The sequence below is a fragment of the Lipotes vexillifer genome, unplaced genomic scaffold (assembly GCF_000442215.2).
Source record: "Lipotes vexillifer unplaced genomic scaffold, Lipotes_vexillifer_v1.1 scaffold324, whole genome shotgun sequence".
Taxonomy (NCBI): Eukaryota; Metazoa; Chordata; class Mammalia; order Artiodactyla; family Lipotidae; genus Lipotes; species Lipotes vexillifer.
Genome location: NW_006791816.1, coordinates 918950 through 937193, shown reverse-complemented (window position 1 = coordinate 937193; position 18244 = coordinate 918950). Strand labels below are relative to the sequence as shown.

At 35.4% G+C, this 18244-nt stretch overlaps 1 protein-coding gene across 3 annotated transcripts in view; it reads left to right on the top strand.

Annotated features, from left to right (window-relative positions):
• The window catches only part of RALGAPA1 (Ral GTPase activating protein catalytic subunit alpha 1), a 178440-nt gene that overhangs the window by 50120 nt on the left and 110076 nt on the right, over positions 1-18244 (top strand). For 2 of the 3 annotated variants that reach the window (XM_007464829.1, XM_007464830.1), the window contains exons 16-17: positions 14498-14665; positions 17787-17911. In XM_007464829.1, the coding sequence (XP_007464891.1) occupies positions 14498-14665; positions 17787-17911 (293 nt within the window). Of the gene's footprint in view, positions 1-6731; positions 6873-14497; positions 14666-17786; positions 17912-18244 lie in introns of all 3 variants that reach the window. The other variant, XM_007464828.1, reaches the window with a different exon arrangement.

The following is an 18244-nucleotide window of genomic DNA, read 5'->3' as shown; positions in this document are numbered from 1 at the left end:
CTCATGCAGCTCAATATGAAAAAAAAACCCAATCCAAAAATGGGCAGAAGACCTAAATAGACATTTCTCCAAAGAAGATATATAGATTGCCAACAAACACATGAAAGAATGCTCAACATCATTAATCATTAGAGAAATGCAAATCAAAACTACAATGAGATATCATCTCACACCAGTCAGCATGACCATCATCAAAAAATCTACAAACAATAAATTCTGGAGAGGGTGTGGAGAAAAGGGAACCCTCCTGCACTGTTGGTGGGAATGTAAATTGATACAGCCACTATGGAGAACAGTATGGAGGTTCCTTAAAAAGCTAAAAATAGAACTGCCATACGACCCAGCAATCCCACTACTGGGCATATACCCTGAGAAAACCATAATTCAAAAAGAGTTCATTGCAGGTCTATTTACAATAGCCAGGACATGGAAGCAGCCTAAGTGTCCATCAACAGATGAATGGATAAAGAAGGTGTGGCACATATATACAATGGAATATTAGTCATAAGAAGAAACGAAATTGAGTTATTTGTAGTGAGGTGGATGGACCCAAAGTCTGTCATACAGAGTGAAGTCAAAAAGAGAAAAACAAATACCGTATGCTAACACATATATATGGAATCTAAAAAAAAAAAAAAAAGGTCTTGAAGAAACTAGGGGTAGGACAGGAATAAAGATGCAGACCTACTAGAGAATGGACTTGAGGACACAGGGAGGGGGAAGGGTAAGCTGGGACAAAGAGAGAGAGTGGCATGGGCATATATACACTACCAAATGTAAAACTGATAGCTAGTGGGAAGCAGCTGCATAGCACAGGGAGATCAGCTCGGTGCTTTGTGACCACCTAGAGGGGTGGGATAGGGAGGGTGGGAGGGAGGGAGACGCAAGAGGGAAGAGATGTGGGAACATATGTATATGTATAACTGATTCACTTTGTTATAAAGCAGAAACTAACACACCATTGTAAAGCAATTATACTCCAATAAAGATGTTAAAAAAAAAAGTTAAAGCATTACAAATTTTGTTTAGAAAGGTAGCTGCATAAAGTTGGAAAATACTAATACTAGAAAATGTTGAACTCCTTGCATCAGATTTCATTACATGTCAGTACCATAATTTAACCTGTATCCTGAAGATGGACTTTTAGTTTATTTCCAATTTTGTGCTGTTAAAAATGGTACAGAATATAGTTATGTATATTTCTATACTTTGTGCTTACATGCAGATATGTCTGTAGGTTTAATCTATAGGATTTGGAATTAAATTGCCCTTAAAACAATGAGATACCACTACATATCTATTAGAATGGCTGAAATCCAGAACATTGACGACATGAAATGCCGACAAGAATATGGAGCAACAGTAACTCTCATTGCTCGTGGGAACGGTACAGCCACTTTGGAAGACAGTTTCGTAGTTTCCTAGAAAACTAAACATACTCTTACCATAGAATCAAACCATCCTTGGTATTTACCCAAGTAAGTTGAAAACGTATGTCCACACAAACATTGGCCCTCAAATATTTGAAGCAACTTCTTTCATAAACTCGGAATTTATGCCAGACCTTGGAATCAACCAAGATATTCTTAAATAGGTGAATGAATTAACAAACAGTGGTACATCCACACAGTGGAATATTAGTTTTTGAAAATAAGAAGTGAGCTATCAGGCCATGGAAAAAATATGGAGGAGCTCCAAATGCATGTTGCAGGGCAACAAGGAGGGACAAATAGGTGGAGCACAGGGGGTTTTTAGAGCAGTGAAAGTATTCTGTATGATACCGTAATGGTGCATACATGTTATACATTTGTCAAAAGCCCATAGAATGTACAACACAAAGAGTGATCCCTAATGTAAACTGTGGATTTTGTTAATGACACTGTATCAGTATTAGCTCATCAGTTGTAGGAAATGTATACTATACCAATGAAAGATGTCAGTACTTGGGGAAACTCGAGGTGGGGGTGGGAGAAGAAGGGGTTATATTGGAACTCGTTGTACTTGCCACTCAATTTTCCTGTAAACCTGAAACTGCTTTTTAAAAATTAAAGTGTACAGGCAGACCTCAGGAGGTAAGTGTGGGTTTGGTTCCAGACCACCACAATAAAGCAAATATCCCAATAAAGCGGGTCACACGAATTTTTTGGTTTCCCAGTGCATATAAAGGTTATGTTTACACTATACTGCAGTCTGTTAAGTGTTCCGTAGCATTATGTCTAAAGAAACAATGTTACATACCTTAATTTAAAATATTGCCCCAAAATGCTAACCATGGATCTGAATCTTCAGCACTTCATAGTCATTTTGCTGGTGGCTGATGACTGATCAGGGTGGTGGTTGATGAAGGTTGGGGTGGCTGTGACAGTTTCTTAAAGTGAGACCATTAAGGGCGTTCACGGCATTGGTTGACTCTTCCTTTCACAAACGATTTCTCTGTAGTATGCAATGATGTTTTATCGCATTTTACTCACTAGAATTTCAGAATTGGAGTCAGTCCCCTCAAACCCTACCACAGCTTTATCAACTAAACTTAAATAATACTCTCAATCCTTTGTTCTCATTTCAACAGTCTTCACAGCATCTTCACCAGGAGTAGATTCCACCTCAAGAAACCACTTTCTTTGCTCACTCATAAGAAGAAACTCCTCTTCACAGTTTTATCTTGAGACTGAGTTTTATCTCAGTCCCATCCTCAGGCTAGTTCTGTTGTGCTTTCTACCACATTTGCAGTTAACTTCCTGCACTAAAGTCATCCATGAGGATTGGAATTAACTTCTTCCAAACTCCTGTTGATGTTGATGTTTTGACCTTTTCCCATGAGTCACATTGTTCTTAATGGCATCTAGAATGGTTTTCTTGTTTCCAGAAGGTTTTCAGTGTATCAGTACTTTGCCCAGATTCATCAGAGGAATCACCATCTATAGCAGCTATAGCCTTACGAAATGTATCTTAAAGAATAAGACTTGAAAGTTGAAATAATTCTTTGATCCATGGGCTGCAGAACGGATGTTGTGTTAGCAGACATGAAAGCAATGTGAATCTCATTGCACATCTCCATCAGAGCTCTTGGGTGACCAGGTGCATTGTCAATGAGCAGTAATATTTTGAAAGGAATCTTTTCTGAGCAGTAGGTCTTGACAGTGGGGCTTAAAATATTCAGTAAACCATGTTGCAAACAGATGTGCTGTCATCCAGCCTTTGTTGTTCCACTGATAATTCTTAAGGGCCCCGGGATTTTCAGAATGGTAAATGAACATTGGCTTCAACTTGAAGTCCCCAGGTGCGTTATCCCCTAACAAGAGGGCCAGCCGGTGCTTTGAAGCTTTTAAGCCAGGCATTGACTCCTCCTCTCTAGTTATGAAAGTCCTCGATGGCATCTTCTTCCAATAGATGGCTGTTGTGTCCACATTGAAAATCTGTTGTGTAATGTAGCCACCTTCATTAATGATCTTAGTTAGATCTTTTGGATAGCTTGCTGCAGCTTCTACATCACCACTTGCTGCTTCCACTTGCACTTTTATGTTATGAAGATGGTTTCTTTCCTTAAATCTCATGAACCAACTCTGCTAGCTTCATGCTTTTCTTCTGCAGCGTCCTCACCTCTCTCAGCCTTCCTAGAATTGAAGAGAGTTAGGGCCTGGCTCTGGATTAGGATTTGGCTTAAGAGAATCTTGTAGCTGGCTTGATCTTCTTTCCAGACAACGAAAACTTTCTCCATATCAGCAATATGGCTGTTTTGCTTTCTTATCATTCGCCTTTTCACTTTTAATTTCCTTCAATAACTTTTCCTTTTTTGCAGTCACAACTTGGCTGTTTGGAGCAAGCAGTCTAGCTTTCCGCCTGTCTTGGCTTTTGACATGCTTTCCTCGCTAAACTTAATCATTTCTAGCTTTTGATTTAAAGTGAGAGTCGTGTGATTCTTCCTTTCACTTGAACACTCAGAGACTGTTGTAGGGTAATTAACTGAAGTTAGACCAGTTTCAGTGGCTTTACAGAGATTCTCTGATCTAAGTTTTAGATTAGTAAATCCCCCAAATCCCAGGAGCTATTTCATGTAAGTCATTTTCTGTAGCATAGGTTACGCAGCTGTGAGGCACTTTACAGATTTCCAGGTATGCATAAAGACCTGTAGTACAGTAGCAGATGGAGAGGTGCACTTCTGAAGAATTCATTCAGGATCAGAACACAAACTTACACCATTGTGATAATGGGAGAAGTTCCAAGGGAAATGCCGAAGTTCTTCCTTCAGGTTGGTGGTGGGAAAGAAGGAATAGAAGGAATTGTTATCTCCAAGGAATTATCTAACCCAAGGGAAAAAAATCAAGAAACTTGTAATTCATCTGTGGAATTGAAATTTTGATTCAATTTAGTTTTAAAAGAAATATCTCTAAAAATCACATCTGATTATAACTGTAGGTGGCATTTTACCTTTTGTGTTGATAAGCAGCACTTCAGGTTTTACCTGTGTGTTTATGTCTTTGCTCTAAGTTTTAAGAAATAATTACCTTGAAGTCAACGTAACTTTTATTTCAAATCGGATTATTAAATTGCCGATCACTTTCACGACAGGGAGAGAAGCTAGCAGGAAATCACGAGTAGGGTCAGATTCTGACATTTTGTATATGGTTTCGGTTTTAAAATATACTTATCTTTGGGCTTCCCTGGTGGCGCAGTGGTTGAGAGTCCGCCTGCCGATGCAGGGGACACGGATTCGTGCCCCGGTCCGGGAAGATCCCACATGCCGTGGAGCGGCTGGGCCCGTGAGCCATGGCCGCTGAGCCTGCGCGTCCGGAGCCTGTGCTCCGCAATGGGAGAGGCCACAGCAGTGAGAGGCCCGCGTACTGCAAAAAAAAAAAAAAAAAAAAAATATACTTATCTTTAATACATTATACAGAAAGCCATACACTGAAGGCATGTTGTTGCCTTTTCTTAATATATTCCAACCTTCCATGTTTTGCTGCACATAAATTTACCTGAAAGCTGCTCTTAAAGAATCCTTTATTTTGCCAACATTAATAAATTTGGGGGTTAGGGACTCTCTAATTATCCTTTTCCAGTTATAACTCTATGACATACATCTAGTTTTTGGTTAATACTTTTTTTGGTTTTCTCCTCTATATGTTCACAATGAAAACTTTTTTTGTTTTCAAATGATTATGCTGTGCTGCCCAAATACAGATACTCATTCAGTGAAGATTTATTGAGCTCATATGTGCCAGGCACCAGAGTTATAAAGATAAGAAGATATAGTTTTTGCCTTTGAAAAGTTAGGAGGCTGGCATATAAAACATACAGTCCACTAAAAATAGATTGTAAGCTTTGTAAAAGAAGGAATTCTTGTTTGTTTTGGTAATTGCTGTATTGCTAGTAAGTTAATTATGTGGGAGAGTCTCAAAAGCATCACAGATGATATGACATTTTATGTATGAAGGAGTGTGGAGAAGGAAAGAAGACTAAATATATTATGAACTCACAGGGCCATGTTGTTGTAAAAGAGCATGAAATCTGTAAGAAACAGTATAAAATTCTGTGTGGCAGCAACATGGGAGAACAGAAGGGGGAGAAGTTTCCGTGGATATTGCAGCTGGATTGCAAAGGCCTTGTGTGACAGACTAAGGGATTTAGGCATCGGGGAACCAGCTGTTTCTAATAATCAGAAAAATCTAAGATTTTGAATTGATGGTAACATTCAAATATATGTATTGTTTTAATCAATGTCACTGTTATACTGGATATTATGCAGTATTGTTTCTTCTAAATTCTCCATTCATACATACCTTCATTTATTCAAGAATCTCTAAACTAAAAGTTAAGTTAAAAAATATTTGGGAAGTATAAACTTGATTATTTATTTCTAAGTGTGTCAGAATTTGTCTTTAATTTTGTGAACTGGTTACTTTTAAGAAATTACCAAATACAAGTACAAATGCAATTTTTTTTTAATTCCAGTTTTTAAGTTTTTATCTTCAAAAATTTAATCTTTTAAATTTTTACATAATATGCCTAAGACTTGAATAAGCATAAACATTTTTCTCAATAACTCGATTCTTCATGCTTATTGCAAATTCTATTTTCTGTGTTTTTACTTAAAATTTTAAAATTATACTGTTAAATTTAATATAAATAGGAGATACTGATTTGATCAAGCATTCTTTTACCAGGAACAAATACTAACCTTGAGATATAATTCTTTAGATTATGAATTACATAAAATTCTCTAAAAAAGACCTATGAGTGACTTTGAAACTTTATTAGGAAAAAGTATGAAAGAAATAATTTGTTCTTGAAATTCAGCTTCATTAAGAAGAATGGCTCAGAGTTGCCTCAGAGTGGCTCAGAGAAATGCCAAATATGGTACCTAAAATTTCTTGGAACTGTTAATATTGGTTCCTTTCAGTGTTTCCATTCGATGAACTTTTCGACCTTTGGTTTTGAGAACATAGTGCTAATTAAAGTGTCTGCTGTTTTTAATGCTATACCATTGTAACTGCTAATAATAAAAAAAATTTTCCTGCTTTACACCAAAAAATTTACATTCGAAATGTCATATGTGTCCTCTAATTTCTTTTCTTACAGCTTGCCAGTATTTGCCGTGCTGAAATGTTTTAATTTAAGATTTCCTTCCTTTGTATCTTTTAGTTTTCTCTGTTGCTGCTTTTTCTGTGACACAAGCCTTTCATTATAGTCACTTCTTTTTTCCTTCCCCACTTCTTTCTTTTCCTTTTTTAAAGCCATGAGAAGCCGATCCATTGGTGAATGTGCTCTGCCATCGGCCTATATACGCAGTGCTAAAAGTGCTCCTGTTCTGATCCATACTTCCAAACCCTTCTTGCCTGATATTGTTCTCACTCCCCTTTCTGATGAGCTTTCAGGTAGTGCCACCTCTGCTAATTTCTGCACCACCTTTTTCACTTTTTAATCCTTCTGCTTTCAAATTTTGCTTAATCAAATAAACTCTTCAAAGTTAATTTCTTTGGGGGAGGTGTGGGAAATTGGGAAAGTGGTTGAGCAATCAACATTTTGAGTTATTTGAACTCTAATGCTATCCTTGCAGTTCATTCTGGAAGTGCTAAGTTTAGTGCTGTGCCAATGACCAATATTTTGGGTTGTAAATGGTCAGGATTTTTTCTGTTCATGTTTGATTTTTTCTTCTCAGGTGGTTAAGTGAAGTGGTAATGTATATTTATAATGTCATTATTTGACTAACTATATGGTAAATCTTTAATAATGCATTCTTCATCATCTATAGTAATGGAACTTAAGCCAGGGGAATCAGTAATTGAGAAAAGTACATAATCTAAAAGTTGTTTTGGAATAAATCTTTGTATTTATATTAGATTATAATAGCATATAGAATTCTAAGAACTCAACTCACTTTTAAACCAAATAAAGCAACCATTCTGTGAATCCCCGATTTCTAAGAAGCCTCAAAACCTAGTTAGCTTTGCACTTCTGCTCAGGTCCTTGATCTCCAGTATTGGGTTGGTCTGCTCTTTAATAAGGCTTAATTAACATGTAATAAAATGCATAGTTCCTGTGTTCAGTTCAGTGAGTTTTGAGAATTGTACACCCCCCCATCATCTTTCACCCCAGAAAAAATATAATGTTTCCATTACCCCCAAAATTCCCTAGTGACACTTTCGAGTCAGTCTCTCTCTCTCTCTCTCTCTCTCTTTCTCTCACACACACACACACACACACACACACACACACACACACACACACACACACACACACAGAGTTTGTAATTTGTATCACCATAGATCAGTTTTTTTCTTTTAAAAATTTTTTTTTGTATGACTAAGATCATACAGTGCCTTGTCTTTTAGACTGAAGCAAATTTGTGTTGAATATACAGTTGACCCTTGAACAACGCAGGGGTTAGGGGTGCCGACCTTTTACATTGTCCAAAATCCATGTATAACTTTACAGTGGGCCCTCCATTTCTGTGGTTTCACATGGGCAGATTCAACCAACTGCACGTAGTGTTGTGCTGTACTACATATTTACTTGTAAAAATCCACAAATAAGAGGACCTGCACAGCTCAAAGCTGTGTTGTTCAAGGGTCAACTGTGCTTACTATGCAAAATGTGCTAGCTCAAAGAAAGTCATGGTGCATTCTTGGGTGCTTTCCTATACTCTTCTTAGGAGTATTTCCCTGACGTTGCCACTTTTGGTGAGGTTGCTGGGTTTTTTTTTTTAACAACCTATCTGTACCCTCTTACTTTCTAATTGACTATAGGCTTATGTGAGGGAAGGTGCATTTTTATTAATAATGTTATTTCAGGTGAAATCCCTTTCACCATCCCTAAGATCAGAGATTTCTCCCAAACCAAGAGGAGGTATATAATTCAAAATTAAAAAGGAAAGTGAACTACATAAAAGAAGAAATTGTTCTTCATAGTTTTCTCTCTCCCCCTGCTGTGAGCAGGCTTAATTGAACTCATAATAATATATTTCCTGGATGCGTCATCTAAGATCAGGAGTTGAGGTTTCTATAACTTTCACCAATAAGACAATGAAACTACCCATAGACAATCACTCTACCTTTTGGTTAGAAGTAGGGTTTCCAGAAAAATATTTACTTGATACTCTTGAATACTTACAGGGTAAAAAGGCACTTCTTTTAATTCCTTCTATGTTTTTTTATTTTAACATACTACGATTTCTAAGAAGTGACTGTCAGTTTTCAATGTACTCTTTTTTTTTTTTTTTCTGGTACGCCGGCCTCTTACTTGTTTTGGCCTCTCCCGTTGCGGAGCACAGGCTCCGGACGCACAGGCTCAGCGGCCATGGCTCACGGGCCTAACGGGCCTAGCCGCTCTGCGGCATGCGGGATCCTTCTGGACTGGGGCACGAACCCGTGTCCCCTGCATCGGCAGGCGGACTCCCAACCACTGCGCCACCAGGGAAGCCCAATGTACTTACTCTATTTTTATCCAGCCCTTTTTTTCTCCTCTAGTATTCTTGGTTAGATGAGCATTCAACCTACATTGTTGTGAATGTGATGCTATATGGTATAGCTATATATAGATAGGCTAAACTAGCTGAATAGCTGAATATCGTTGGAGAGTTTTTCTTAAGTTCTGGGGACTATTTCAAGGGCACTGACTCTGTCAGTGACTTTAGTTCTTAACATTAGACTCATGTGATGTTGAACAAATGTTTCTTCCCAGGCTCCTGTCTCAGGTTTTGATATAATGTCCTGTGGGTTGCAGGAGTATCTTAGTTTATTTTTTAAAGTCTTAGTTTATTTTTTAAAGCTCTGCAGGTAGTGCTGGTGTCTGGGCAGGCACATTTTTCCTGTCCTCTCTTCTACACTAGACTAGTTTTACACATATGGTAGCCCAGCCTTGCAGTCTTTATTTTCCTGATAAAGAGAAGTCAGAAATCTCAATAATTATTCTTAAGCAAATTAGCTTTTACTGTCAGAAATAATACTTTCATGATAGAAGGGATGTAAAAGAACATAGGCATGGTGGGCAACTGACTTTTGCAACTGTTTCTTATTTTCTAATCAAGTACTGTGGGTGTCTCCCCCTGAAATAAAGTTTACAAACCCACTTTCTTCCAGTTAGCTCTCAAAACTGCGAATTTGTTTGCCATATTTGATGCTGTTAGATTCTAGTCTGTCTAGGCCATATTATGTAGACTGCTAAGGTTATTAACAGTACTTCAGTATTTGAACTGAGCACTGTAGAGCAAAATGTTTTGATCTCTCTGCTTCTATTTTCTGAGTATCAGGAGAAAGAAGATGTTATGTCTCATGCCCCATCCCATTCCTAAATTCTGCCTAATCAGGAGGAGAATTTTCTATCTCTAATCAAACAAGCAGGTTCCTCTTTGCACAATCAAGGAATTTATTTCTTCTCGTCATCAATATGTGATAGTAACCTTTTACAGAGTTTCCACCTAGAAAACCAGCAGATTCTAGCATAATTCTAAATTAGATTTTTTGTTGTTGTGGAAATAATTTGTGTTAATTTTTTTTAAAGTACGTCTCAAGAAAAGTTTGAATCTAACTTAAACACGGCATTATATAACATGTTTGCAAACAAATAAAACTATAATTTTCTTATAAAAAATATTGGTCATTTGGTCTATTTCCAGAATTTAAGAGTCAGGGAAACAATATTAGAAGGATAAGAGTAGAAGATAGTTTAGTGTTTTAAATTTTAGTGGTCTAAAATCAAAGTTAATTATTTGGGCTTGGTTTATTGCTTTTCAGTCTTTCATATGATTTCAGTGATGTGCATACTGCTTTGAATTACCTACAAATTGAACATCTAGTCATAAAAAGATGTAGAAGTTTTACTAGCCTCTGCTAATAATAGAATCGAAAACATAGATATTCTGTAGTTCTTAACTTACCTTGAAGGTACATTGCTATTATAGCCCAAATAGGCAAAAAAAGTTTTTAATTACATAAAGGACATTGTCATTTCCTTTAGGTAATTCAGAAAAAACTTGAGCTTCTAAATGGCATCAGTTTCTACATAAAGTAATATAAATGATTTTATGAATTCAGGAGCTGTAAAAATATTATTACTGATAGCTAGTGTTTATGATTAACCGAGAATAGAATTTAACTTTGGTAAAAGGGATTTTGGCACTTTTTTCTATACCTCGTTTTAGAAATTATTTAAATTTTCTAGTGGTATGTTAGTATTACATATTAAGAGATTTTTTTCCCCCCTGAGGAACTAGCTTGATATTTTAGTAATTAGCAGCTACTAATTTTTAATATAAAAGACATGCTTTCCTTCTACCAGTATTTATTGAGCCCCTACTATGTGACAAGAGCTATTTCAAGCAATGGGGATATTGTGATGTTAATACAAACAAAATCCTGAAGAAAGGTAAATTTCAGTGAAAAGAATTTTTTTTTTACATGTTACAAGCTAATATTACACTTTAATTTACAACTTATCTTTTTGAAATAGCAAAGAAAACTTTTCTTTGAAAAACAACATTCAGAAAAAACTACTTTTTAATCCAGAAATAATTTCCAGCACTTTAATGTTAAAACGTCATTGAGCAAATCCAGAGATAAAACTTGACATTGCTAATACTTCGTAGGCTCTATAGGAAGCATTTTCTCAATGTTCAAGTTTTTTTTTTTAAAGTTTGTTAAAAAGCTTTTTTCTTGTTTTGCTCAATCACTGGTTACTGATACTTTAGATTAAAATAATTTAGACACTGCCGTTGTTCAAGGTAAAATGTAAGCAGCATAATTAAATAGTTTTGAAGGCCATTTCTGTTATAACCTGTTGTTATCATTATTTTCAGCAATCCAATACAAAGTTTGTCCGTTGTGTTCTTCTGTATCATTTACTAATATTTGTATTTGACTAAGTTTTGATGTCTAAGATTCTTATCTTTATAGAGATAAATCACCATGCTTGTTTATAATTTCTTAATAATACTCTTTTTAAAAATTAATTATTTTATGAATATGTAATATATATTATTCAAGAAATTAAGACCATGGACTAATTTTTTCCTTACTTCAAATCCCACCTCTCCATCTTCTAGCTGTGTATCCTTAGGCAAGTGAATTAAATAGTTTCTTCATGTATAAAATGGGGATAATAACACCTACTTCATGAGGCTGTTGTGAGGATTAAATGAGTTAATACGTGTAAGATGCTTAGAACAATGCATGTAGGAAAGACTACAGTCAGCCCTTCATATCCAAGGTTGGTTGAATCCATGTAAACCTGCGGGTGTGGAGAGCCAACTGTGTTCACTGTACTAGGCCATTTTATATAAGAAACTTGAGCATCTGTGGATGTTAGTGTCCATGGGGGGCTCCTAGAACCAGTCCCCAGCAGATACAGAAGGACAACTGTATATGATTTAGCTGTCATTTAGACTTTTTATCTTCAACAAGGTTCAGGTATATTTCTTTAAATTTGAGTTTCGTTAGAGTCAGTCATGCTTAATTCAAGTACTGACTTTGATTTCTTTTATGCAATTAATATTGTTATATGCCCGTGTAAGAATTGTATTTAAAGCTTAAAACTTCCAAAAAGTTTGTTTAGTTTTAAATTCTCTAACAGTACATTATTGATAGAAAAATATTATTATTTTTTTTTCAAAGCTCTTGCCCTCTTAGATTTGAAAGGTTTTTAGACATTAAAGTTTAGGGAAAAACACTTAGGCTGAAATAATGGTTAAATTTCCTAATGTACAATGTGAGGACTGGGTTTGGGAAGAAATTTCTAAAAACAGAACTTCACAATAATCTTTACTGGTTTCTTTAGAATGGAAAAATTATGGAATATCAATAAAGGGGAACTTCCCTGGTGGTCCACTGGTTAAGACTCCACACTTCCACTACAGGGGGCACAGGTTCAATCCCTGGTTGGGGTAAGATCCCACATGCCATGCAGCACGGGCAAAATAAATAAATAAAACATAAAGGAAACTAAACATTAAAACTAATATTCTCCTTTTTTTGAAGTTTGTATATTTGTTAGTCTCATAATATTAGATTTTAATAAGGTTTTAATATCTTGATTTTGAATTTGCAGCTAATAAAATAATTCCAACTATAAAATTCTTAATAATTTTTATAGAAAAGTTATATAGTCTTTATCCTTTGCTGAGTCTATTAGAATATTTTGTGGAAAGAAACTGGAGTGCATGGTGACTATGATCTCTAGGCAGAGGTTCTTATGACCTATTATGGGAGATAAACCAAAATACTTAGCATTCGTCAAGGTACACAAATATGCATTACTTATCTACTACAGTAATAAATGGAGTATAATGCATAAATATAAAGTTTCTGAGGAGATGCTTGCTTTTTCATGTAGAAGAATTCTAAGTGGAGTGCATGAAGAAGAAAGCCAACATTTTTTTAAAGTGTTGTATTCTCCTCAACTTAATGATAACAAGAAATTGTTTCAACTTTAGGAGATATTTTGTATTTGACCCGTATTGGGAGTCTAAATGTATATCTTCAGGAATATAGTGCAGTCTTAGTATATTACAAACTTCTCTTGATCTGAATTTAGTATAAGGTGGCTCCTTTTGGACCTCATACAGAGAAAGGGATATGAGTGAAATAGCAGAAGGACTAGCCTCTTTTCATGCATTGCATGGATCCTGAGAATATTTTTAATTACTATCCTCATTTTATAAATGAGAAAACTGGTGTCGGAGTCTGGAGTAAGAAAACCAGAGTTTTAGACCTAACACCATCAATAAATATATCTGTGATCTTAGACAAGTAACTGTTTTACTCTGGATCTAAATCTTCTCATTTTGATCAGTTATAGTTCTATTATTTATAATTTTTGCATTACAAGCCTAATGAGTACCCAACATCTGACTTTTTGACTCTGTGTCCTTTTTTCATTATATTTTTCTGGCTTCTGAAAAATTTTTTTTAGTTATTTCTAGATAATGTTAAAGGTCATGATAGATTCATAGACATGGTATTTTACTTCTAAAATTTCTAATTTGTATATATCTCTACAGCTAAATAGTATTTCATATTGTGATTTTCAATTTCGTAAATATTTTTGAGGATTTACCATATACTTAGCACTTCAGGCAGTAAAAACAATGTAATGACGTTGAACACTAAACCTGCTTCTCAACTTTGAGAGAGTGGCTTCATCTGTTTGGGCCTTAGTTTCCTCGGTGAGGGAGTTAAATAATCTGTGATGTCCATTTTGACTCTAAAATCTGTAATTCTTTAAAAGAAATGTAAGAAGCCATAGGTACAGTTTTTAGGGTTTGATGGTTATTTAATGGAATGGGCCAGTGATAGGCAGAGAATGTTTCTTCCTAGTAGATTAATGGTGTTTGTGTCAGAAATGAAAAAGTACAATTATTTTTTTTAGCAATGTATTTTATTTGACAAGATGAATAGGTTTTAATACTATAATTAAATAAAGTAAAATACCTCAGTAGAACAGATAAATAGTTTCCTGACAAAGAGAACTTTAGGAAGAGGGTGGAGATTTCCATGTGTAATCTGTGATCAAATAGATAAGCAAGATTTAAAGAAAAGGTGATGACTCTTGCCTGGTAAGGAAGGAAACAGGAATTTATAAGACCCTATAAGATTCTGCAATGGGATATTTAGATCAGCTTTTTTGTGTTAAGATCTACTTTTTCTGCTTGGAACTTAAATAAGTACAAAAAATTGAATAGCAAGTTTGAATTGCTTGATTTATTGGCACAGCTCTATCTTTAACTGCACTTCCAAATGTTTCATCACCTCACTGTCTATTTCTATGCATGTTAACATATTAAAATGTATTCTGGTAGTTTTCTAATTCATTTATACTACATGCTATATTGCCTTGTGCACATCATTATTTAAAAACAGATTTGTATTTTTAATAGATTTTCTTTCATTGAGCTTACAAAAAATCTCAAAAATTTTTAGTTTTAAGCATATGCTTAGGGTATGGTTGAAATTAATACTTATTTTTCATATTCGTATAGTTCCTACTCTGTAATTTTTCTTTTTTACAGATATTGATGATGCTCAAATACTTCCTCGTTCAACTAGAGTCAGACATTTTTCACAAAGCGAAGACACTGGAAATGAAGTTTTTGGTGCTTTGAGTGAGGAGCAGCCATTGCCTCGAAGTAGCAGCACTTCTGACATCTTGGAACCATTCACTGTTGAACGAGCCAAAGGTGCAGTTCCTGTAATTGACAGTTCATCCCGTCATGCACCAAGCTTGCAGAGTTCCACAGAGGCTTCTTCAATAACTAGATCCACTGAAAGCCACATCACTGATACTCATAGTAGAGAGTCTTCTCTGGAAGTTGGTGATAGCATATATGACCATCTTTGTCACTTAATAGATCCAGTAGAACTTGCAGATTCAGCTTTTGAACAAATCCAGTACATTGACCTTGAAGGAGATGATGATCTTCTCTCCTCCCTGAAAGAATATTTTAAGGAAAACCAGGAAAGTCATAGTAAAAACGAGTTAGGTAAAGATGTAGCTTCACAGGAAGTGATTATTGCAGTAAATAGGGATGAAAGATCATCCTTAGATAAATTAGAACACATAGACCAGGAAAGTAAATCAGAAAATACCACCTCCTTTGTTGGGACTCCTGAAAACATACAGTTTCAAAAAGAATCAAACTCAGCTGTCTTCATGAGTAACAGTGCACCCAACCAGTTAGACAGCTTTATGAGAACAAAAACTTCTGAAAAATGTAAACAACTAAACAGTGATAAACAGTCATTGGAACCTAGTTCGGGTAGCCCTTGTGATAAAGAAAAGAGGAAACATCTGTATAGACAAACAGCCACAGAATTAGATGCCTGTATAGATATAACAATAGCTGAAAAGTTTAAGGGTATGCAAATTAGTGAAAAAATCATTGTCCCACATGTTTTGCATGCCAAGAAAACTACTCTAAAAGCACCTGTTAACCACAGAATGCCTCATGTTACAAGCACTAGCAAGCTTTCTCCAACTAAAAGGAGTTTGTCTGAAACAGTAGCTCATAGAGCCAAAATCATGAAAATTGCTTCTAAAAAACGAAATAGTGTTCACGTTACTTTTAGACCATCTACTGAGTCAGTTCAGTTTTATAACCCTCTGGAAAACAAAGAGGCTCCGTGGAAGATGAGGCTGCGGAAGCTCAGTGGCTTTAGTAGCAGCAGCAATAGCAGCATCAGCAGCCCCCACGCCAGCTCAAACAGTGTTACCGAGCTAGTGAAACCCGGTGTGTACAGGCCTCTAGACGTTGCAGCAGTAAGTAGTAAGACAGTTAAGGAATCTACAGAGATCCCCACCGCCATATTACAAAAAGAAGGAATTGCTAGTAATCAGTTAGGAGGTAGTCGTAGTACTATTAAGTCGTCAAGTCATGAGGCAGGACTACAGCAGGGCTCCCTGGGTGGCGTTTATAAAACTGTTGTACATGCTCTTTCGAAGCCGAAGGCAAATGTTTCCCCACAGAGGCAGAACAGAATGCCACCAGAGGCTCCACTGAGGGATCTGTACAGTCATGTAATGGGCTATTTTGGAAGGAAAGCTGCAGGTGAGCACTAACAGTGTGCAGAGCGCAAAAGGAGAAAGACAGCACCAGTTTGGCTTAATGCAACTGAAGCAAGCTATAAGCAATCAAAAAGCTTTGGGATGGTCACTGCTTTCTCTGTTTGGTTATGCATGCGCCTTTCCCCAGCTGTATTTTTCCCAGCATAAAATGTTTATTTAAATTACTAATTTCCCTTATAAAGCATTTAGTTAAACCTCTTTGCTGCTGAACAAGATAGGAAAGAGGGACATACAGGAAAATTTAATGACCTTCCAAAGGCAATCTAAATCAGATATTTTTCAGAGTGTGTACCACATGAACCTGGAAATTAAGTTTACCGAGGAGTTGGAATACTTTCTCCCCTGCCCCCCAACAATAGTTTACATTTAAAAGGGCCCCAGCTCTATATAATTGGGTTCATTTATTTTTACTGCTGGTTTACTTGATTTTACCTTTTTCTTGGTAGATTACTGTGACATGATATAACATAATGGAAATCAAGGTCCTACAACCAACACCAACATTTTTAGTTAACCGTCATTGAAGAGAAAATTATTTCTTAGACCTCAAAGTGGACTCAGTTACTTTTCATTTACACCATTTGCAAACAAGCTGTAGGCTTTTTAGTTTTGCATTCATTTGTATAGAATGCAAGTTATATCCTTAAAACACTTATCGTTACTTTCTTTTTTCTGAGATTTTAGATGTGCATAAAGGTTTCATGATAGCCAATCATGATTTAAATATGGAACCTCTATGGACAGATTACAGAAAGCAAGATTATGGTAACTGTTTTCTCTTATGTTGATTCAAATTTAAAATAACTTCACAGTTATAGAAAATTAACTTTCAGCAGTAAGGTAGGTTTTGATTTTATTTGTTTAACATGGTTTTGTTAGCATGATTAACAGAACGCTGCATCTTGCACTGAGCCATTAATGCCACTTGAGGGCAGTATTTGACAGCTTAAAAAAGCCTGGCCAAGTAGTGTAAAGATAATTGTATTTCAGAGTGATTTCCTGACCATTTTCTTAACCTGAAATGCTTTGTAATTCACTAGGAATATAAACAATGTCGATATCCTTTGGTTGCAGAGAAATCACCTTTTCTACAGCATAATAGTGAAATAAGTAAATATCATTTTCTGTAAGTTAGTTTCCCAAGTTTAAAACTTTCTTGTTAATGTTAATCATAATATAGTCATAAAAGAAACAAAATAACTATTGTGGGTTTTTTTTTTTAAAACAGAAAAATCGTTGTGAAAATAAATCTCTTTTTTCTTAAAGCAAAAAATTAGATTTGTAGTGAATAGAAACAACATTATGTCAAAATCATAGAATTTTAATTTATTAATATCTAAACTTAAATTCAAGGGATATATTTCTTGCAAATATTCTTTGGGGAAAATGGAATTATAAATTATTAAGGCTCCAAATAGAAGCAGAGGCAGGAAGAAAGAAAAATATACCAGTTTCTTTATAGGCAATATTAACCTAACTTCAGCTAGTGCTTATCTATAAGCTTTCTTGCTGTTTAAGGTTATACTGAAGATTGACTAACATCTGCTTAGTTAAATAAAGTAAATATCAATTTACTAATTCTTAAAATTAAATCTAAAAGGAGAGAAATTATTCGTAGATGCATGTTTGGCAAATAATTGGTATGGCATAGGTAATTTTTTGGCTGTTTTCGTTTTAAATTTAGGAAATGTAGTTAAGTCTTTCTTCACTATATATAGTTATTTATTTATTTTTAGTCAATAAAGAGGACATGAGCACAAAACTGCCCCCTCTTAATAGTGATATTGGCAGCAGCAATGCTAATGTTCCTGATCTGATGGATGAGTTTATAGCAGAACGACTTCGAAGTGGTAATGCCTCAGTAAGTGTTATTTTATTTATTTGATTTTAGAGAGGAGGGTAGAGAAACTAAAAGATATATACATATGTACATATATATGTATATGATATACATGTGGAAAATTTTATTCTAATCAGCCCTCACCCCAAATTTAACCCCTTTTTGAATTAAGATTTTTAAATTATATTTTTATAGTATTTTTTATTCAAAGACCTAAAACAAGCAGCCTTTTAGTTTTGACCAGGGTGAAAATTTGGTATACCTGTTTGCTCAGCTCCTGTGGTATAAGCCACTACCTTCCTAGTTCTTTCTCTATTTTTCATCTTTGCTCTTAGAGTACTCTGTGTAGCCAGC